The sequence below is a fragment of the Pristiophorus japonicus genome, chromosome 7 (genome assembly GCF_044704955.1).
Source record: "Pristiophorus japonicus isolate sPriJap1 chromosome 7, sPriJap1.hap1, whole genome shotgun sequence".
Taxonomy (NCBI): Eukaryota; Metazoa; Chordata; class Chondrichthyes; family Pristiophoridae; genus Pristiophorus; species Pristiophorus japonicus.
This window is the reverse complement of record NC_091983.1, coordinates 197328310-197352390: the sequence shown is the minus strand read 5'-3', so window position 1 is coordinate 197352390 and position 24081 is coordinate 197328310. Positions and strand designations below refer to the sequence as shown.

The 24081-nt window shown below is 45.0% G+C and overlaps 1 protein-coding gene across 4 annotated transcripts in view; it reads left to right on the top strand.

The window, feature by feature from the left end:
* Positions 1 to 24081, top strand: part of cdk19 (cyclin dependent kinase 19) — a 410414-nt gene that overhangs the window by 226764 nt on the left and 159569 nt on the right. For all 4 annotated transcript variants that reach the window (XM_070885689.1, XM_070885688.1, XM_070885690.1 and 1 more), the window contains one exon: positions 5045 to 5176. In XM_070885689.1, coding sequence (XP_070741790.1) covers positions 5045 to 5176 — 132 coding nt within the window. The remainder of the gene's footprint in view (positions 1 to 5044; positions 5177 to 24081) is intronic.

Below are 24081 nucleotides of genomic sequence, written 5' to 3'. Positions count from 1 at the left end.
CATCATTGAAATGCACTGGGCCACATGCATTGGCTATGTGCAAGCCAACTTTGACAAAGAAAAATTGTGTAGACAATTCACTTGTACAAGTAATCTGATCGCTTTGCTACTGTAGGCCAATAATTATGCACATTACTGGGAAATTTTCATTGGCATTCACTATTTAAATCATAGTATGAGTTGGTTTATTTTGTGTGTGAACCTAAAAAGGATAGAACAGGGTACTTTCTAAATGGTTAAAAGCTAAAAACCGTGTATGTTCAATGCGACTTGGGGGTTCAGGTATATAAGAGACGAATTTGGTGCAGGTTGGGCCTGCAGCCGCCGAGAATCCGCTGGAAATGTATGTTTTCTGGGCTATTCCTCCAGAATTGCCCATCTGCCGTCCAGGCTCAACCCGACGCGAGATTGGTCACGGGGGGATCCGCTGGCGTGACGTCATACCGTCCACCCATGCCGGATGCTGCAAATTGGCCATTTTGGTGAGGGGTACTGACCTCAGATCGACCTGCCGCCCGCCAGAAGGACCGCTCGCAAAAAGCAGGTCTGACCTGGCCGTGAGTTGGGTGGCAAGGAGAAGGGCTCCGAGTGCTGCAGCGCTGCACATCGCAGCTATGGTGCAGATGCTGGACCATCATGTGTGGCACTGCTGGAAAAAAGTTAGGTGGATGTTGCTTCACTTTATTGCTAATGGTCATGTTTAATTTGGATGTGATAAAAGCGACTGAAGTATGTCTAGGCTGATGGAAACTTTTTTCTTTGACCTTGCTGAAAGACCTTCATTGAGAAGCCCAATGCCAAAGACAACATAATTATGAATAAGTGAAAAATCACATTTTGTCCATTCAAGCTGATTAATTAAGTCTGTGACACAGTCCTTCAAGAAGTTCTCAGAGAAGCACTACATATACATAGAAGGTGAGAGGGTTAAGGTTAGAATGAGATAGCTGCAGACTCTGACAACATTTTGTATGGGAGGAAAAGGGTATAAAGTTAAAGCTATTCGACTTTAGGGGCAGCATGATTACAGACCAAACTGAGGAAGGACTACGGTCACTAGAACACAGCAAGAAACAAGAGCTGCAGTGACTCAGAGGTCAACTGTTGAGGTTTCAACGACTAGACTGTCATTATCGCCTTGTTAATGTGTCTTTCTTTGTACTGCAAGGAAACTAATTCATAAAATCTGTTCTGATTCATCACAGAAGACCTGTACCCAGCGTGCCTTGTTGTGGTAACAGACATAAGTCTATTCTGAGAGATGTAATTAATCTGACACATCAAATTACCCTCATAACACATAAAGCGTGTTGCGATGGCCTGATGACCCAACCCATTATACAATGCAGTCATATGGATAGGAAGATATTCCTGATAAATCAGATGACCTGAGGGACAGATGTGTGTTTCTCACAAGGCACCACACATGATGTTAAAATCAGACACTCACCAAGAGAGGGTCAACAATGTGAGTGTATTTACAAGTGCACAATAACAAAGGTTACATAACATTATTACATCTACAAACCTTTACACTGTTACATATGTGGACTTGTATTTACTCTGCACAGCCATCAGAGGGCTCATCCCCTGGAGTCCCAAGGAATCCCATAATCCCTTGGGAGCACAGGTATTTAAGGAGGTCTCACAGGTTGGAGAGGCACTCTGGAGACCTGCAATAAAAGACTAAGGTCACACTTTACTTTGAGCTTACAGTGTTCAGTCTGACTCTTTCTCCATACACAACATACACCACCAATACCCACCCCTCTACCCGGCATTACCACCTCTCTTTCCCCCCTTGAAGCGATGCCCAAGCTCCTCTTCCTCGCCCTGCCTACACCATGGCGTCCCACTCCCCTGCCCCCCTCTGCCTCTGGTTGACAAGGTTGTACAGGAGGGCAGCGGCATGTCTGCAGACATGTGCATCTTGGTGAGAAGGTAGGGGGCGCGGCTGAAGGCGCCAGGATCTCCTGCTCCTCCGGACATCTCTGCCTTGAGGGTGTGGGGTCAGGGGCTTGAACTGTGCATCCAGAAGCCATCTCTTGCCTCATTGCCTCAACGGTCTCGGTTGTGTGCTCCAACACAGTGATGATGAGCCAGTCCATCTTGTCATCATGCTTCTGGGTGAAGGTGGCCATGCTGGCAGCTATCCCAGTCATGGTCTGGAGCATATCGCGACCTACCTGCACGCTTGTCCATAATAGCTGGACCATCTCCAGAATTGCAGAGAGCCGTGGTGAATCCTCAGGTGGATGCTCGCTCCTGGTGGGTTCTGGCGCCTTGCTTGCCTTTGCGCCATGGCCTCTGCACTTGGTTGAGCTTGCCAGTGTGGAGTCCATTCCAAACCCCAGGACCTCTGAGATTGACACCTCTGATGCTGACACCTGGCTCACATGTAAGAGGCTGCTGTCATCCTGTTCCCGCTCCTGGAGCTCAAGGGGCTCAAAGACAGGCCTTTCTCCCTCCTCTTTCTCTTTTTTTCATGGCTCAGGATGACGGAGATGGGAGCCGTGGAAATGGGTGATCTGGGTGGGGCGGGGCGGGGGGGGGGGGGGGGGGGATGGAGGAGGGACCCGCTATCTTGGGCTGGGGGCGATGTCGGCGTGGGAAACGTTGGGGTCTGACGGCTTCTCTGAAGGCCAGAGATCGATGGTGTGCCTTAATCTGTGCTGTCCGAGTCATCATCTGCAGGTAGAGGACAACATTTCAGTCTGTGGGGGAGGAGGGGGATTGGGGCGGGGGGGTTCATCCGTATCATCTCACATTCTGCCACCAAGGAGTTCCATCTCTACATGGGCACAACAATAATGGCCAACAAAGTGTGCAGTAAACCATTAGTGCATGAACATTGCATGTCGTTTCATGCCATGAGTGTCGCTCACACTGGAGATTAGTATAACCTTACCATGCTGTGGCATCAACATTTGTGGTTGGATGGTGGCAGTCACCCTCCAATGCCAACGCACACTCTTCTAGCCTGCTCAATTCGACCACCCCTGCTGCTCCCCCTCCCGTCGCTCTCAGGCTTGCTGCCTTGGATGCTTTTTTCCTTCTGCACAAAGAAATGTCGCAGCCTTTAGCCCCTTTGCTGATGCCCCCCACACTCAATCCCACATATACACACATCTGGTGATGGACAGGAGGGGCGACTAAATTTGTACTCACTCTTGCTGCCACCAGCAAATCGTTCCAACGTTTCCGGCATTGGTCTCCATCGCGCTCAACGCTGCCCATTGCGCTCACGGTCTCACCGGTCTCCCTCTAAATGCGTCGGTATTGGGCTGGTGGAGGTTTGCCACGACCATCCTGGGTGAGGTCTTTGTATCTGCGCTCCACCTCCGTCATGAGCTCCTCCAATTCTTGCTTATTAAACCAGGGAGCTCTGGGCCTGATTTTGCCAGTCTTCATTGCTGATTTTTGGCCACTCATCGTCAATGATGAAACGAACGGCTTCTCAACAATTTGTGTGCCTCAATTTTTCCGACTGCCCCCTCCGCAACTCAATTAGCCCCCTCTGCAACTTCCAACTCTGTCCTCTCCAACCTCCAACTCTGTCCTCTCTAACTCCAACTCTTTCTTCTCCAACCTCCAACTCTCTCCTCTCCAATCTCCAAGTCTGCCCTCGCCCCTCTCACACTCACAGGTAGAATAAAGTGGTGTGCCTTTATGCGCATGCGCAGTACAGCAATCAGCCTCAAACGGCCCCAAAATAATGACACATCGGAAGACAAAAACTGCAACAAGAACAAATCACAAAGTCTCGCACATGCGCATTGGAGGCCTTCCGAAGATCCTCGAGTGGAGAGGCCTCCAACTGCCGCACACTGATGACTCCGGCTGCTCACTCCCGCTCCCGCCCGGTGACTGCCGCTGACGCTGCTGCCCACACAATGGAGCCGAAAGTGGCTCCCAACGGGACCCGGCGGCAGCAGGCAGCAAAAAGGTAGGTGCCGCCCGGGGACCACCGTGAAATGGGTAGCGACCAAATTCGGCCCCATAGATCATTAAAATGTCATGAACAGGTAGAGAAAATAATCAAAAAGGCTAACGGAATGCTGGCCTTTATATTTAGAGGACAAGAGTACAAGGGGGTAGATGTTATCGTTCAATTGTACAAAACGCTGTTCGTACACACTTGGAGTACTTGAGCATCACACTGTAGGAAAGATTTTTTTTCCCTTGGAGGGTGTGCTGCTTAGGTTTACCAGAATGATACCCCGCTTTCAAGGGTTAAGTTACGAAGAGAGATTACATTATTTAGAATTTAGAAGGTTAAGGGGTGATCTGACCAAAGTTTTCAGGATATTAAGGGGAACAGTTAGGGTAGAGAGAAACTATTTCTGCTGGTTGGGGATTTTAGGACTAGGGGACATAGTCTAAAAATTAGAGCCAGACCTTTCAGGAGTGAAATTAGCAAACAATCCTACACACAAAGGGTGGTACAAGTTTGGAACTCTCTTCGTAAACGGCAATTGATGCTAGATCAATTGTTAATTTTAAATTGAAGATTGACAGCTTTTTGATAATCAAAGGTATTAAGGGATATGGGCTGAAGGAACTAGATTGCAGATCAGCCATGATCTCATTGAATGGCAGAACAGGCTTGAGGGGTTGAATAGCCTACTCTGTTCCGATGTGGGAGTTAAAAGGTCGTCTTTCACAGAAAGAATTGAATTTAAAAACAATGATTTAACTTGCATTTACATTCATTTATTTAGTATTCATGCATTTATGAGTAAAATAATTGAAGTGCAACAAAGGGAAAAAGGTGAGTCTAATGGGCGATCTCTACCATAATCTCAAAACATTAAAAATGTGTTGAAGGGATTATGTCCCTGTGACTCTTTTACTCCCGTATTGATGTATTAATATGGATGATAATTTAATGTAAATAATGAGGAAGACCCCACCAAGGTCTTTTTTGATGTAACTGTTTATTATGCAAACCATACACAATTGATGAAATACAGATTATTCATCAGCCAGTAATTAGAAAGACGGTCATGTTATAAGTTGTAATTTACATATTTTTAATTTCCAGCTGACATGGGTTTTGCCAGACTGTTTAATTCTCCACTAAAGCCTTTGGCTGATTTGGATCCAGTGGTAGTAACGTTTTGGTATCGTGCGCCGGAATTACTGCTGGGAGCCAGACATTACACAAAAGCAATTGGTAGGTTACTACATTAGGTTCTTATGTGAGAAATCATTCTTTGGGATTGCTAACCCTGATGTTAAGAACATAAGAAATAGGAGCAGGAGTAGGCCATATATCCCATTGAACCTGCTCCACCATTCAGTAAGATCATGGCTGAGCTTCTACATCAACTCCATTTTCTCGCCCTATCCTCATATCCCTTGATTCCCTTAGTGTCTAAAGATCTGTTGATTTCTGTCTTGAATATACTTATCGACTGAGCATACACAGCCCTCTGAGATGGAGAATTCCAAAGATTCACAAACCTTTTGAATTAGGAAATTTCTCCTCATCTCAGTCCTAAATGGCCGACCCCTTATCCTGAGACAGTTTATCATCGTTAGTGGGAAAGCTTTTAGAAACAATATTCAGGGACAAAATTAACAGTCACTTGGACAAGTGTGGATTAATTAAGGAAAGCTAGCATGGATTTGTTAAAGGCAAATCGTGTTTAACCAACTGGATCGAGTTTTTTGATGAAGTAACAGTGAGGGTTGATGAGGGCAATGCGGTTGACGTGGTGTACATGGATTTCCAAAAGGCGTTCGACAAAGTGCCACATGATAGGCTTGTCAGCAAAGTTGAAGCCCATGGAATAAAAGGGACAGTGGCAGAATGGATAAGAAATTGGCTAAGTGACAGGAAACTGAGAATAGTGATGAACGGTTGTTTTTCAGACTGGAGGAAGGTATACGGTGGTGTTCCCCAGGGGTCGGTACTAGGACCACTGCTTTTCTTGATATATATTAATGACTTGGATGTGAGTGTACAGGGCACATTTTCAAAATTTGCAGATGACACAAAACTTGGAAGTATAGCGAACAGTGAAGAGGATAGTGATAGACTTCAAGAGGACATAGATAGGCTGGTGGAAATAGGTGGACACGTGGCAGATTAAATTTAACGCAGATAAGTGCAAAGTGATACATTTTCATAGAAAGAATGAGGAAAGGAAATATAAACTAAAGGGTACAATCCTAAAGTGGGTGCATGAACAGAGAGACCATGGGGTATATGTGCACAAATCATTGAAGATGTCAGGAAAGCTTGAGAAAGCGGTTAAAAAAGCTTACGGGATCCTGAGCTTCATAAATAGAGGTATAGAGTACAAAAACATGGAACTTATGATGAATTTGTATAAAAAACTAGTTTGGCCTCAACTGGAGTATTGTGTCCAATTCTAGGTATCGCATTACAGGAAGGATGAGAAGGCTTTGGAGAGAGTGCAGGAAAGATTTACGAGAAAGATTCCAGGGATGAGGGACTTCAGTTACGTGGATAGACTGGAGAAGCTGGTGTGTTCTCCTTCGAGCAGAGAAGTTTGAGAGCAGATTTGATAGAGGTGAGGGGTCTGGACCGAGTAGATTGGGAGAAACTGTTCCCATTGATAGAAGGGTCAAGAACCAGAGGACTCAGATTTAAGGAGATTGGCAATAGAACCAAAGGTGACATAACAAAAAGCTTTTTTACATTGGTTAGGATCTGGAATGCACTGCTTGAAAGGGTGGTGGAGGCTCAGTCACTGCTTTCAAAAGGGAGTTGGATAAGTACCTGAAAGAAAAACATTTGCAGGGCTATGGGGAAAGAGCGGGGGTGTGGGACTAGCTGAGGTGCTCTTGCAGAGAGACAGCATGGGCTCGATGGCCGCCTTCCATGCTGTAACCATTCTATGATTCCTTTGCTATGGCTACCAAAATTGTATGCAGTACGCCCAGGTGTGGTCATACCAAAGCCCTATACAATTGCAGCCAGACTTCCTTATTCTTATACATCAACCCTCTTGAAATAAAGGCTAACATACAATTTGCCTTCCTAATTGCTTTCTGTACCTGCATGTTAGGTTTCTGTGATTCGTGTACAAGCATACCCAAATCTTTCTGACTACCATCATTTACTCGTCTATCACCTTTTAAAAAATATTCTGCTTTTTCATTCTTCCTCCCAAAACGGATAATTTCACACATCCACACATTATACTCCATTTGCTACCTTCTTGCCCAATCAGTTAACCAGCCTATATCCCTTTGCAGCCTCTTGGCATCCTCCTCACAGCTTATTTTCCCACCAGAACCAGAAGAATTAAAATCTTGAATAACAATCTAGAATATAATCATGCCCCCCCTAACAGCCCATCTAGATCAGGAACTCAATGTGCGGAAGTAGCTGAATTGAGCAGTGAGGTGAGCTGTAACATTACCTCAGTAGTAAGAGATTACTGGAACAAAGAACCATCTACATAGCCTGGCAACACTCGCTGTCTAGGCTCACACTTGAGAAATGAATGCTTGGGTGAGATACAGGAAGGCTGTTAGTGTCCATGGAAACATACCCTAGCAAGTATTTGTGCCTGCAAGAAAGGCAGAAGGAAAATCATTAAAAGAAAGAATGTAGACCATTATCTTATTGAATGGCGGAGCAGGCTCAAATGGCCTATTCCTGCTCCTATATGTTACGTTCTTATCATATGGTCGGATCTTATCACTTTATCACTGTTATGTCCACATCTACTGGGGAATTTGGATGTTCATTACATATTAATTAAAAGTGCAGTCAAAACTAGCCATGCTTTAAATGTTATTGCATTTGCTGTGATGTTTTAAGCTAGCACAAACCTACTGGAAGATTACCAAAACAACAATCCTGGGTTGGAGATGGCCTAATGGCACAGAGCATTGATGAACTAAGGCACTGTGTCACAGAATGGTAGGATCCAGGTTCTCACTGCTAATCCCGCACATTGAGTTCCTGATCTAAATGGGCTGTCGGGGGGCATAATTATATTCTAGATTGTTATTCAAGATTCAGGATGTGACAAACACTGGCCAGGCTGCATTTATTGTCGATCACAGTGATGGACGGGGTGAATATTGAGTTCAGTGGCCAGGAAGCCAATCAAGTGGGCTGCTCTGTCCTCAATGGTGTTAAGCTTCTTGGGTGTTCCTGTGCCCGCCTCCATCCAGGCAAGTGGTGAGTTTTGCATCACATTCCTGACCTGAATTGTAGATGGTGGAGGCTTTCAGCAGTCAGGAGGTGTTTCATGCGTCACAGGGTACCCAACCTCTGCCATGTTTTTGTAGCCACAATGTTGATATATGGGACCATTTAAGCTTCTCGGCAAAATGGGGACCTTTTGCATCTCTTCATGTCCTCGCCCTACCTATTTCAGTAACTCCCCCAGAAATCTCCATTCCTCCGACTCTGGCCCCACTCCCTTTGACCTACCATTGGTGGCAGTGCCTTCAGCTGTCTAGGCCCCACACTGGAATTCCCAAGAAACCGCTCTGCTTTTTCATCTCCCTTTTTTTTAAAGATACTTCTTAAAACCCACCTTTTTGGTCAAATTTTTGATCACCGCACAAATATGTGTCTCCGGTGTCCATATTCTGAATGATTGTGGCTCTGTGTAGAATCTGGGGATGTTTTTCTGTTAAAGACACTATATAAATGCAAGTTGTTGTTCAATGCCACCAACTGAAAAAATAAAATATTTAGGGCCCAGATTTGGTCAAGCTACCGTCCACAGCCGCCGAGCTACCGCCCAAAAATGCCAGTTTTGCGGAAAAAACTCAGGGACCGCCGACCGCCCGGTGGGAACTTCTTTGGAGAAGTATCGCCGGCGGTAATCCATACTGCCCGTCCATGTAAAAACGCAAGTTTCGTCCTTAGGATCCTGTAAGATCCTGTTACCGCCTGCAGAAGGTGGTCTTACCTGGATCTTGAGCGGACGGTAGGGTCAATGGCACAGATCCGACCAGAGCAATAGATCCCAGATCAGATTTAAATCGCTGTAGCAGTATTTTTCCCTCAGAAAAAGATGATACATTGAAGTTAAAATGCTCCGTTGAAGGGCATGTGTGGGGTAGAAAGCAGACATGAGCTCCTAATTACAGTAAAGGCTCCATGGACTTGTAGTATAAGGGTCTTGACACAACGGCATTCAGAAGAAATTTTGTCACACCATGTGAGCCTCCAGAGGTAATGAGCTCATGTGAAAGTATATAGCTAATAATAAAATCCTGTAAGTTTCTCTTGGGTGCCAGGATGACATCTTGACAATAAAATTTGCTCAAATACAGAAGATGTAAATATATATATATATATATTCGACTGTTACAATTTGACTGAATAAGATGTAATGGTAGAGGTGGGGTTCGGCGAGCTGTTACCTAAAAAAAAACTGTAGACACAAATGCCAACCATAATGTCTGGCCTCTAAGTTCTGGGACTATCTGTCATTCAGTGGCACCCATTCTGGATTGGTGACCCTTACTTGTCTGAGCTAAATGATGTGAAGTCAGGACCCATTAAAAAGTCGCATGATAACTGTAAGGCAGAATATTTATCACACTGCACTACATTTAAAGGACATTTGTATGTTTCTCAGCACATACCCCTCATTATCTAAAAGTTAGACACTGACCAAGAGTGGTAAAAAATTTCTCTGTATTGAATTGTGCAATATTCAAAAGTGGCAGAACATTCAAACATGTCAAGCAAAATATTTAACAGTACTTCAAAAAACAGTACATTTAGCATCAAAAGGAAACATCTTAAACACCAACAACATGAACAATACATACAAACATCACCAACACCCAACCCTCTACCCACTCCCACCACCTCTCTTCCCCCCCCCTCCCCAGCTGAGGCCCATTCTCCTCTTGATGGGTTGCCCATCCCCACGCCGACCTGCACCCCTGCCCCTCACCACGCCAGTACCAGCACATGGTGCAGCAGTGCACCCGGAGTGTTGCTGTCGTGTTCGTCAGGGAGAGAATGGAGCTGGTGAAATGGAAGACTCCGGCGAGAAAGCAGGAAGGGGGTACTGAAGTTTCATGTTCAGCCATGAACTCATTGAATGGCGGTGCAGGCTAGAAGGGCTGAATGGCCTGCTCCTGCACCTATTTTCTATGTTTCTATGTTTCTATCTCCGGACCCTCTGGTTCTGTCGGCCTGGCTGGTATGGCATCGGGGGGCTCCACCTCAGAGACAAGTGCCTCCAGCTCATCATCAGTAAACCAGGGAGCTCTGAGCCTTCCTGCATTGGACTTCTTGGCAACTTTTCTATCACTCATGATAGGTTTTCAAGGTGGATGGCTGATGATTCTCTTGCCTCTCTCAATGACTTACCTCTGTAACTGTCAGTTGCAAGTCAGTTACGAGATTTAATGTGCATGTGCAGCTGAGCCCTCAGCCCCAAACGCGGGAAAAGTGAGGTTATCTGGCAAAAAACACTGCAAAAATGTTTTTCTCCAAATCTCGTGCATGCACAGTATACTGCCTCTGATGTTTCCCGAGTCGAAAGGCCTGCACCTACCACCGACTCCTGCTGACGCCTGCTGCCGGCCAATGCCTCTCGCTGCCTGCCGTTCCCACCAACAAAACCAGGATGAATCTCGCGCTCAGTCGGCCCCAGTAGTAGCGGCCGGTATAAACTTACGCAATGCCCGGGAACTGCCAAAAAACGGGCAGAACTTAGGTTTCACCAAATATTCCTTCCACCTTCTCACAGAATAACCTTAAATAAAAAATTAAAACTGAAAATGTGAAACAAAAACAGAAAATACTGGAAGCAATTAGCAGGTCAATCAGACACGTTAATGTTTTAGATATAACCAGAACTGGAAAATTACAGATAAACAGCATTTAAAATGGAATAGCATAAGGGGGAGAGGATGGGGAAAAACACATACCCACACATAGAGGAATTAAAATGACCTTTAAAGTGGTTAGATTAAAAGCAGGAGATGCTTAAATGGCTGCTGTGATAGTAAACTGATACAATGAACACATTTAAGAGATACAGAGAATATATGAATAGCTGATGTGGTGATTGTGTGTGTAGAGGGAGTAATGCAGGCCTAAAATGGACACAGGAAAACGGTCAAAGTGGAAGAAAATGCGCCAGCCCAAGGAAAAGGAAAAAAAGCAGTCTAACACCAATGAACCTGAATGCACCATCAGCGCAGTGTTCTGATGGAGGTTCCCCACCCAAGGCACCAACCTATCTTTCCCAAAAGTGGGAATGCACATATTCTACATCATCAACATCTCCTGCCGTAGAAAAAGAGAGAGCTAAAGTTAAAGTCTTAAGAAGATGGGAGTTGGTCAGGGTGTTTACACGACAAATGACTGGGAGCTCGGGCACATTTACAAACAGAAAGGAATTGTTTGGTAATCTACATTTGGTCTCCCAAGTGCGCCACAAATAATAGTACACTATGCAAGGTTAGAGGAAGTACACATAAATTGCTGTCCCCCAAGAAAGAGTGTTTGGGGCACTATGTGTGGGAGGAGGTAAATGGGCAAGTGTTGCAACTCTTGTGCTTCCATAGGAAAGTGTCAGGAGAAGGAGAGGTGGTTTGTGTGGTAGAAGAATAAACCAAGGTGTCATGGAGGGAATGGTCCCTTCAGGGAGGGAAGGGAAGATGTGTTCTGTGGTGGGATCATGTTAGAAGTGGCAGATGATGATTTGTCAAATGCAGAGGCTGGGTGGAAGGTGAAGACAGTATCACGATTGTGGGGTGGGGGGGAGGTTGTGTAGAAGCACAGTAAATACAACAGGCGCATTGAATAATCTCGTTTGGTATGTTTTCAGCTGTTATAGTACAAAGACCTCACTTTACAGATTATTATCTACTGATGGATTTATACTTTCAGCTATACTTTTGTGATCAGCAATAAAAAAAGGATTTTCAAGTTGCAATTTTATGGGCTCTGTTAAATTTTGAAGTGCTACATGTTCAGTTACTACAGAAGAAAAATGTTTTTTAAATGTCATGCTGAGTGCAGTAAATTATTAAATAAAAATTCTCTTTACAAAAGTGATAGCAAGTTATGTCAGCAGCAACTCAGCAAAGAAAATTGGAAAGGAAAATTGAAATAAAAAAAGGAAATTTAGTCTATTTTATTTGTGGTGCAACATAGATAAAAGACTTCTATCATACATTTATTCTAAGTAGCTGCAATGATTTCATTTAAGTTGATGGAAGATTATACTTAATCTCCTGTAGAGATTATGCACTGTTTTGAGATTAAAAGTCGTTGAAGAGTCCATTCAGTAATGTATATCAAAATTATGGGTGCAAAACCTGTTTTGATGGAGTCAGTCCTTAATGGTAAAGCCACTGGTTTTCAATTTTCACGAAAAAATAAAAAGAAATTCAGAATGTAATTCTCAGCCACTGGAAACCATAAATCTGATTATAGAGGACGAGCAGTCCCTTTGTATCTTATAAGCAAGGCTTTCTGCTTTCACAGAAAATAAATGGAATCCTCAAGTACCAGAATCTATTTAATTGAAATGGAAATTGTGAGAGAACCAACACGAGGGTAGAACCTACTTAACCAATCTACCTGTTGCAGATGCACCTGTCCATGACAGTATTAGTAGCAGTGATCACCCCAAAGTCCCATCTTCACACTGAGGACACTCTCTATCGTGTTGTGTGGCACTACCACTGTGCTAAGTGGGATCGTTTCAGAACAGGTTTAACAGCTCAGAACTGGGCATCCATGAGGTGCTGCGGGCCATCAGCAACAACAGAATTGTATACCACCATAATCTGTAAAATCATGATCCAGCATATCTCTCACTCTATCATTGCCATCAAGCCAGGGGACTAACCCTGGTTCAATGAGAAGTGTAGAAGAGTGTGCCAGGAACAGCACCAGGCATACTTAAAAATTAAGTGTCAACCTCGTGAAGCTACAAGACAGGACTTCATACATGCTCAACGGCGGAAACAGCATGCTATAGACAGAGCTAAGCGATCCCACAACCAATGGATCAGATCAAAGCTCTGTCATGAATGGTGGTGGACAATTAAACAACTAACAGGAGGAGAAGGCTCCATGAACATCCCCATCCTTAATGATGGTGGAGCCCAGCTCATGAGTGCAAAAGCCAAGGCTGAAAACATTTGCAAATTCTTCAGCCAGAGGTGCCGAGTGGATGCCTCATCTCGGCCTCCTCCTGAGGTCCCCACCATCACAGAATCCAGGCTTCAGTCAATTTAATTCACTCCACATGATATCAAGAAATGGCTGAGCACATTGGATACAGCTAAAGCAATGGGCACGACACCATCCCGTTGTAGTGCTCCAGAACAAGCCGCACTTCTAGCCAAGCTATTCCAGTCAGTTGCTACAACACTGGCATCAACTTGACAATGTGGAAAACTGCCGAGGTATGTCCTGTACAGAAAAAGCAGGACAAGTCCAATCTGACCAATTGCCACCCCATCAGTCTACTCTCAGCAAAGAGGTGGAAGGTGTCGTCGACAGTGCTATCAAGCGGCACTTACTCACCAATAACCAGCTCACCGATGCCAATTCCAGAGGTGAGGTGAGAGTGACTGCCCTTGACATCAAGGCAGCATTTGACCGAGTGTGGCATCAAGGAGCTCAAGTAAAACTGAAGTCAATGGAAATCAATGGAAAAACTCTCCATTCGCTGGAGTCATACCTAGCACAAGGAAAGATGGTTGTGGTTGTTGGAGGATATCGCTGCAGGAGTTCCTCAGGACAGTGTCCTAGGCCCAACCATCTTCAGCTGCTTCATCAATGACCTTCCCTCATAAGGTCAGAAGTGGCAGTCGTTCCCGCATGCAGCAAAATTAGGACGACATTCAAGCTTGGGCTGATAATGGCAAGTAACAGTCGTGCCACAAAGTGCCAGGTAATGACTATCTCTAACAATAGAGAGTCTAACCACCGCCCCTTGACATGCAACGGGATTACTATCGCCGAATCAACATTATGGGGGTCACCATGGACCAGAAACTTAACTAAATATTGTGGCTACAAGAGCAGGTCAGAGGCTGAGTATTCTGCAGTGAGCATCTCACCTCCTGTCTCCCCAAAGATTTTCCATCATTTACAAGGTACAAATCAGGAGTGTGATGGAATACTCTCCACTTGCTTGGATGAGTGCAACTCCAACAATACTCAAGAAGCTCAAAACCATCCAGGACAAAGCAGCCCCCTTGATTGGCACCCGATCCATCACCTTAAACATTCACTCCCTTAAACATTCACTCCCTTCAACACCGGAGCACCGTGGCTGCAGTGCATACCATCTACAAGATGCACTACAGCTTCGTCGACAGCACCTCTCAAACCCGCAACCTCTACCTAAGAAGGACAAGAGAAGCAGGCGGGAACACCACCACCTCCAAGTTCCCTTCTAAGTCACACACCGTCCTGACTTAGAATTATAACGCCATTTCTTCATGATCGCTGGGTCAATGTCCTGGAACTCCCTCCCTAATAGCATTGTGGGAGTGCCTTCACCAAACGGACTGCAGCGGTTCAAGGAGGCGGCTCACCACCACCGTCTCAAGGGTAATTAGGGATGGGCAATAAATGCTGAGCAAATTTAAAAAAAAATTAACTTGTAAAATTAAAAAGAAAATAAATTGAATATGCTGATGATCTGAAATAAAAAAGAAAATACTGGATCCAGAGAGAGAAGGGTCCACAGCCAGATAGAGAATGGAAGACCAACAGGAAGAGCAGTGCAAGGAAGGTAGTGCAGGGATCCCCTGCGGTCATTCCCCTGCAAAACAGATACACCGCTTTGAGTACTGTTGAGGGGGATGACTCATCAGAGGAGAGCAGCAGCAGCCAAGTTCATGGCACCGTGGCTGGCTCTGCTGCACAGGAGGGCAGGAAAAAGAGTGGGAGAGCGATAGTGATAGGGGATTCAATTGTAAGGGGAATAGATAGGTGTTTCTGCGGCCATAACCGAGACTCCAGGATGGTATGTTGCTTCCCTGGTGCAAGGGTCAAGGATGTCTCGGAGCGGGTGCAGGACATTCTGAAAAGGGAGGGTGAACAGCCAATTGTCGTGGTGCACATAGGTACCAACGATATAGGTAAAAAATGGGATGAGGTCCTACGAGGCGAATTTAGGGAGCTTGGAGCTAAATTAAAAAGTAGGACCTCAAAAATAGTAATCTCAGGATTGCTACCAGTGCCACGTGCTAGTCGGAGTAGGAATCGCAGGATAGCTCAGATGAATACGTGGCTTGAGGAGTGGTGCAGAAGGGCGCGATTCAAATTCCTGGGACATTGGAACCGGTTCTGGGGGAGGTGGGACCAGTACAAACCGGACGGTCTGCACTTGGGCAGGACCGGAACCAATGTCCTTGGGGGAGTGTTTGCTAGTGCTATTGGGGAGGAGTTAAACTAATATGGCAGGGGGATGGGAACCTATGCAGGGAGACCGAGAGAAATAAAAAGGAGGCAGAAGCAAAATATAGAAAGGAGAATAGTAAAAGTGGAGGGCAGAGAAACCCAAAGCAAAAAACAAAAAGGCCACATTACAGCAAAATTCTAAAGTGGCAAAGTGTGTTTAAAAAAAACAAGTCTGAAGGCTCTGTGCCTCAATGCAAGGAGTATTCGGAATAAGGTGGATGAATTAACTGCGCAGATAGCATTTAACGGATACGATGTGATTGGCATCACGGAGATATGGCTCCAGGGTGACCAAGGCTGGGAACTCAACATCCAGGGGTATTCAGCATTTAGGAAGGATAGACAGAAAGGAAAAGGAGGCGGGGTGGAGTTGCTGGTTAAAGATGAAATCAATGCAATTGTAAGGAAGGACATTAGCCTAGATGATGTGGAATCGGTATGGGTGGAGCTGCGGAATACCAAAGGGCTGAAAACGCTAGTGGGTGTTGTGTATAGACCACCAAATAGTAGTAGTGAGGTTGGGGACAGCATCAAGCAAGAAATAAGGGATGTATGCAATAAAGGTACAGCAGTAATCATGGGCGACTTTAATCTACACATTGATTGGGCTAACCTAACTGGTAGAAATGCGGTGGAGGAGGATTTCCTAGAGTGTATGAGGGATGGTTTTCTAGACCAATATGTCGAGGAACCAACCAGGGAGCTGGCCATCCTAGACTGGGTATTGTGTAATGAGAAGGGATAATTAGCAGTCTTGTTGTGCGAGGCCCCATGGGGAAAAGTGACCATAATATGGTAGAATTCCTTATTAAAATGGAGAGTGACAAAGTTAATTCGGAAACTAGGGTCCTGAGCATAAGGAAAGGTAACTTTGACAGTATGAGGAGTGAATTGGCTAGAATAGACTGCCAAACAATACTAAAAGGGTTGACGGTGGCAAACATTTAAAGATCACATGGATGAACTTCAGCAAATGTACATCCCTGTCTGGAGTAAAAATAAAACTGGGAAGGTGGCTCAACCATGGCTAACAAAGGAAATTAAGGATAGTGTTAAAGCCAAGGAAGAGGCATATAAATTGGCTAGAAAAAGCAGCAAACCTGAGGACTGGGAGAAATTTAGAATTCAACAGAGGAGGACAAAGGGTTTAATTAAGAGGGGGAAAACAGAGTACGAGCAGAAGCTTGCAGGGAATATAAAAAGTGACTGCAAAAGCTTCGATAAATATGTGAAGAGAAAAAGATTAGTAAAGACAAACGTAGGTCCCTTGCAGTTGGATTCAGGTGAAATTATAATGGGGAATAAAGAAATGGCAGACTAATTGAACCAATACTTCGGTCTGTCTTCACGAAGGAAAATACAAATAACTTTCTGAAGGTACTAGGGGACAGTGGGTCTAGTGAGAAGGAGGAACTGAAGGATATCCTTATTAGGCGGGAAATTGTGTTAGGGAAATTGATGGGATTGAAGGCCGATAAATCCCCGGGGCCTGATAGTCTGCATCCCAGAGTACTCAAGGAAGTGGCCCTAGAAATAGTGGATGCATTGGTGATCATTTTCCAACAGTCTATCGACTCTGGATCAGTTCCCATGGACTGGAGGGTAGCTAATGTAACACCACTTTTTAAAAAAGGAGAGAGAGAGAAAACGGATAATTATAGACTGGTTAGCTTGACATCAGTAGTGGGGAAAATGTTGGAATCGATCATGAAGGACGAAATAGCAGCGCATTTGGAAAGCGGATTTATGAAAGGGAAATCATGCTTGACGAATCTTCTGAAATTTTTTGAGGGTGTAACCAGCAGAGTGGACAAGGAAGAACCAGTGGATGTGGTGTATTTGGACTTTCAGAAGGCTTTTGACAAGGTACCACACGAGATTGTTGTGCAAAGTCAAAGTACATGGTATTGGGGATAATATACTGATGTGGATAGGGAACTGGTTGGCAGACAGGAAGCAGAGAGTTGGGATGAACGGGTCCTTTTCAGAATGGCAGGCAGTGACTAGTGGAGTGCCGCAGGGCTCAGTGCTGGGACCCCCGCTCTTTACACTATACAATAACGATTTGGATGAAGGAATAGAGTGTAATATCTCCAAGTTTGCAACTGACACTAAACTGGGTGGTGGTGTGAGCTGTGAGGAGGACGCTAAGAGGCTGCAGGGTGACTTGGACAAGTTAGGTGAGTGGGCAAATGCATGGCAGATGCAGTATAATGTGGATGAATGTGAGGTTATCCATTTTGGGGGCAAAAACACGAAGGCAGAATATTATCTGAATGATGACAGACTAGGAAAAGGGGAGGTGCAACGAGACCTGAGTATCATGGTTCATCAGTCATTGAAAGTAGACATACAGTTGCAGCAGGCGGTGAAGAAGGCAAATGGTATGTTGGCCTTCATAGCTAGGGGATTTGAATATAGAAGCAGGGAGATCTTACTGCAGTTGTACAGGACCTTAGTGAGGCCTCACCTGGAATATTGTGTTCAGTTTTGGTCTCCTAATCTGAGGAAGGATGTTCTTGATATTGAGGGAGTGCAGTGAAGGTTCACCAGACTGATTCCAGGGATGGCTGGGCTGTCATATGAGGAGAGACTGGATTGACTGGGCCTTTATCCACTGGAGTTTAGAAGGATGAGAGGGGATCTCATAGAAACGTATAAGATTCTGACCGGACTGGACAGGTTAGATGCAGGAAGAATGTTCCCGATGTTGGGGAAGTCCAGAGCCAGGGGACATAGTCTTAGGATAAGGGGTAGGCCATTTAGGACTGAGATGAGGAGAAACTTCTTCACTCAGAGAGTTGTTAACCTGTGGAATTACCTGCTGCAGAGAATTGTTGATGCCAGTTCACTGGATATATTCAAGAGAGAGTTAGATATGGCCCTTACGGTTAAGGGGATCAAGGGGTATGGAGAGAAAGCAGGAAAGGGGTACTGAAGGAATGATCAGCCATGATCTTATTGAATGGTGGTGCAGGCTCGAAGGGCCGGATGGCCTACTCCTGCACCTATTTTTCTATGTTTCTAAGTAAGTTTGAAGTTCCCTTTTCAAACTCTGATTAGGACCATTCTGGTTACCTCAGTTGGGATAACAACAACTTGCATTGATACAGCATCACTAACATTGAAAAACATCCTAAGGTAGTTCACAGAAACGTAATCAGACAAAAATCGACAGTGATCTAAAGAAGAGATATTAGGAGAGGTAACTAAAAGCTCGGACAAAGATGTGGTTTTTAAGATGGATCTTAAGGGAAGAGATGGGGATGGAGTGGTTTAGGGAGGGAATTCAGAGCGTAGTGTCTTGATGCTGATGGCACAGTGCCATTGGTGAGGTGAAGGGATTTCATGATATACAAGAGGCCAGAGTTGAAAGACTGAAGAAGGTTACTGATATAAGAAGAGGCAAGGCCATGAAGGGATTTAAACACGAGGACGAGTATTTTAAATTTGAGGCTTTGGGGACCGGCAGTCAATGTAGATCAGCAAGCACAAGGGTGATGGATGAGTGGGACTTGGTGCTGGATAGGATACTGGCAGCAGAGGTTTGAATGAGCTGAATGTGGCGAGTCGAGGATGGGAGAGCATTGGAATGGTTGAGTCTGCAAGTGAATGGCGTGGATGTTGATTTTGGCAGCAGATGGACTGAGTCAATGGTGGAGAAGGCCGAGATTACACAAGTGGAAGTGGGCGGTCTTTGAGATTCAAACATGGAGTTGCAGAAAAGTTGGGAGTGGATTTGGGAGGTGACAATTTGTTCACGCAGCCTGTCCTTTAGCTTCGGGGGCTGAAGCCTAATGTCTGTGCCGAAAAAACGATGCCCCCACCCCTGCCTTCTGCGCATGCCCGAAAAAAAGAGTTTTTTTAAATGACTGCTATGGGCGTGCATGCCCAGTACACCTCCCGGTCTGCATTTGGCCATTTTTAAACAGCCAGTTGCGTGTGAGAACTTTAATCCTCAGTGGAAAAATCAGAGCTGCAATACAATATGCAATGCGGCTCAAGGACCAAGATGAAGTGGAGGCACTAGTTACTGTAATTGAGGCCAAATGGCATGAGCTGGACACCAGCAGAGGTTACAGTAAAGTTCCACCCAAAGAAATGAAGAAACGCTGGAACCAACTTGCAGAAGATTACTGTGCAATGGTGACCACCCCGAGGTCTGGAGGCCAATGCAAAAAGAAGTGGCAGGACATTGGTCAAGTTGTTACTGTAAGTAATATTTTCATTTATTCAATGGAATTGCAATTGTAAATGTGACCATCTGTATGTCCCACCCAGCAGAAAGAGACACTCTCTAAAAAGTTATATTTTCATCTTTGCAGAGGAAGGTGGCACACAATAAAAGGGAAAGAATTCGAACAGGAGGAGGCCTGGCAAATCTGCACCCATCTACACACTTGGAAGACAGGGTCGCTGCTTTGATGGGTCCTGCCTGGAGAAAAGCAACCACTACTGCACAGGCTGGGCCCACACTTGAGGGAGGGGGTAACTCCTGCAAATTCCATGGTCTAGCTTTGCTAAATGTTAAGTACTGCGCGGGCTAGCCATGCTTCAGTTCATGGGGATGTCTCCTCAGCTACGCTTCGGTTGATGCAATGTGCTATCATTCATCATGATCCTTCAAATCAGCCTGCTGCCTGCACTGTGTGAGCCTACTCATACCACCCACCCTGCCCCCTCCTCTGCTGCTAACCATTTGTCTGTTCTGTTGTATTTTGCAGAACTTGAGGCCAACCCTGACGAGGCTGAAGCCGATGGTGAAGAAGATTCAGACGCGGACGAGCCTGAAGATGAGAACATCTTCCAAACCCACCTTCCAGACCAAGAGCATGGGGGTGAGGTGGAGGGGGAGGGGGAGGATGAAGCCCCCACTGTTGTACTCAGTCTGGAGGAGGTGCAGGTTGTGCCCATTGAGATGCCAGCCCTTTCCTGAGTGGTACGAATGTTGGGACAGTCCATGGTTTCTCACAGTCCGATGCTGAGGATTCCAATGGGGTGCAGCGAGGCACACCCAGGGCCCTAACATCCGAGGCTGCAGGTCCCAGTGGGATGCAGCGAGACACATCCAGGGCTTCACCGTCCGAGGCTGTGAGTCCCAGTGGGATGCAGCGAGCCACAACCAGGGTGAGGAGGGGAAGGAGAGCTCGACAGCACTCTCCTGAGTTGCAGGATCTAACATATGTGGTTCAGATGATGGCAATGAGTGCAGAGAGCATTGACCTTACGCGATCATTCCTGGACACCATCAGTGGGTTGGGTGATGAGGTATCGGGACTGTCGGGAGAAGTAACAACACTCCCACGAGAAATCGGAACACTATCCGGGCACATGAGGGCGGGAATGTCGCAGGCAGCTGATACACTGTCGGTGAACATGAGGGCGGGAATGTCGCAGGTAGCTGATACACTGTCAGTGAACATGAGGGAGGGAATGTTGCAGGTAGTTGAGACACTGTCAGGACACATGAGGGAGGGACTGTCAGAGCTGGCTGCTGCAATAAGGGAACACGCCCAGACCCCGCAGCCATTTACAGAATCAACTGCCACTCCAACTCCAATCCCCAGACCAGCCTCTGAAGAGGCCCAAGCAGGGCCCTCCACATTACCGGCTGCCCATGCCCCCCCTCAAGAAGTGCGCATTACCCGAGATGCTCGAAAGAATAATCTTGGTACCAACCCGAGAAACGCTGCGCCCACCACCTGCGGGCAGGGGTGAAGTCACCAAGACCAAGCGCAGTGGACGGTCTTAGAATCAGGTGGAGGAGAAATGAGTGAGCCTTTCTTTCCTGCTGTTATTATTATTGTTGTTACTGTTGGAACTGTTCTCAAATTAAAAGTTTTTGTATGTTATGTAAATTTACAACTTTAAAAGTTTGTAAGTGATCTTAAAGTTTGTAAGTGATCTCAACTGAAAACTTTAAAGTTTGATACAAGAATATTTTTATTAAAGTTAAGTTAAGTACAAACAAGTGTTTGTTAAACTTTTGAATAAAATATATTTTAAATTATAACAGAATCATTTCCATTATTTGTTCCATTACGAACACAACGTTTTGAACTAAAAAAAAATAATTTCCATTATTTGCAAGAATTGCAAGTTATACATTCCTTTCTGGCATAAAAACAAAAAAGGAAAAGTGGCCCAACCATGGCTAACAAAAGAAATTAAGGATGGTATTAGATCCAGAGAGGTGTTATACAGAGTTGCCAGAAAAAGTAGCAAGCCTGAGGATTGGGAGCAGTTTAGAATTCAGCAAAAAAGGACCAAGAGATTGATTAAGAAGGGAAAAATAGAGTATGAGAGTAAGCGTACAAGGAACATAAAAACTGACTGCAGAAGTTTCTACAAGTACGTAAAAAGAAAAAGATTAGTGAAGTCAAATGTAGGTCCTTTCCAGACAGAAATGGGAGAATTTGTAACTGGGAACAAGGAAATGGTAGAACAATTAAATAAATACTTCGGTTCTGTCTTCACGGAAGAGGACACAAATAACATCCCAGGAATGCAAGGGAACCAAGGGTCTAATGAGCAAGAGTAATTAAAGGAAATGATTATTAGTAAGAAAATAGTGCTGGAAAAAGTAATGGGACTGAAGGCAGATAAATCCCAAGGGCCTGATGATCTGCAACCCAGAGTACTAAAAGAGGTAGCCATAAGAACATAAGAAATAGGAGCAGGAGTACTTCAGAGGCTTTTCCCACTTACTTTTTAAATTTCCCTGCATGGCCACGGGATTTACGCAACTCGGGACCCATATCTATCAACCTGAGGAGGGAGTTATAAGAACATAAGAAATAGAAACAGGAGTAGGCAATACGGCCCCTCGCGCCTGCTCCGCCATTCAATAAGATCATGGCTGATCTGATCATGGACTCAGCTCCACTTCCCTGCCCGCTCCCCATAACCCCTTCTCCCCTTATCGTTTAAGAAACTCTCTATTTCCGTATTCAATGTCCCAGCTTCCACAGCTCTCTGAGACAGCGAATTCCACAGATTTACAACCATCTCAGTTCAAAATGGGCATGCCCTCTAGTTCTAGTCTCCCTCACCAGTGTAAACATCCTTTTTGCATCCACCTTGTCAAGCCCCCTCATAATCTTTTATGTTTCGATAAGATCAACTCTCATTCTTCTGAATTCCAATGAGTAGAGGCCCAACCTACTCAACCTTTCCTTATAAGTCAACCCCCACATCCCCGGAATCAACCTAGTGAATCTTCTCTGAACTGCCTCCAAAGCAAGCATATCCTTTCGTAAATATGGAAACCAAAACTGCACGCAGTATTCCAGGTGTGGCCTCACCAATACCCTGTACAGCTGCAACAAGACTTCCCTGCCTTTATACTCCATCCCCTTTGCAATAAAGGCCAAGATTCCATTGGTCATCTTGATCACTTGCTGTACCTGCATACTATCCTTCTGTGTTTCATGCACAAGTACCCCCAGGTCCCACTGTACTGCAGCACTTTGCAATCTTTCTCCATTTAAATAATAACTTGCTCTTTGATTTTTTGGTGCCAAAGTGAATAACCTCACACTTTCCAACATTATAATCCATCTGCCAAATTTTTACCTACTCACTTAGCCTGTCTATGTCCTTTTGCAGCTTTTTTTTGTCCTCACACATTGCTTTTCCTCCTATCTTTGTATCGTCAGCAAACTTGGTACGTTACACTCAGTCCCTTCTTCCAAGTTGTTAATATAGATTGTAAATAGTTGGTCCCAGCACTGATCCCTGCAGCACCCCACTAGTTACTGGTTGCCAACCAGAGAAGGAACCATTTATCCCAACTCTCTGTTTTCTGTTTGTTAGTCAATCCTCTATCCATGCTAATATATTATCCCCAACCCCGTGAACTTTTATCTTGTGCAGTAACCTTTTGTGTGACACCTTGTCAAATGCCTTCTGGAAGTCCAAATACACCACATCCACTGGTTCCCCTTTATCCACCCTGTTCGTTACATCCTCAAAGAATTCCAGCAAATTTGTCAAACATGACTTCCCCTTCATAAATCCATGCTGACTCTGCCTGACCGAATTTTGCTTTTCCAAATGTCCTGTTACTGCTTCTTTAATAATGGACTCCAACACTTTCCCAACCACAGATGTTAGGCTAACTGGTCTATAGTTTCCTGCTTTTTGTCTGCCTCCTTTTTTTGAATAGCGGCTTCACTTTTGCAGTTTTCCAATCTGCTGGGGGACCTCCCCAGAATCCAGGGAATTTTGGTAAATTACAACCAATGCATCCACAATCCCTGCCGCTACTTCTCTTAAGACCCTAGGATGCAAGCCATCAGATCCAGGGGATTTATCCGCCTTTAGTTAATTATCTTACTGAGTCCCACCTCCTTCGTGATTATGATTGTGTTAAGTTCCTCCCTTCCAACAGCCCCTTGACTATCCACTGTTGGAATATTGTTAGTGTCCTCTACCGTAAAGACTGATACAAAATATTTGTTCAGAGTTTCTGCCATCTCCATGTTCCCCATTACTAATTCCCCGGTCTTGTCCTCTAAGGGACCAACATTTACTTTAGCCACTCTTTTTCTTTTTATATCTCTTGCTATCTGTTTTTATATTTTGTGCTAGTTTACTTTCATAGTCTATCTTCCCCTAATCATTTTTTTGGTCATTCTTTGCTGGCTTTTAAAAGCTTCCCAATCTTCTGTCCTCCCACT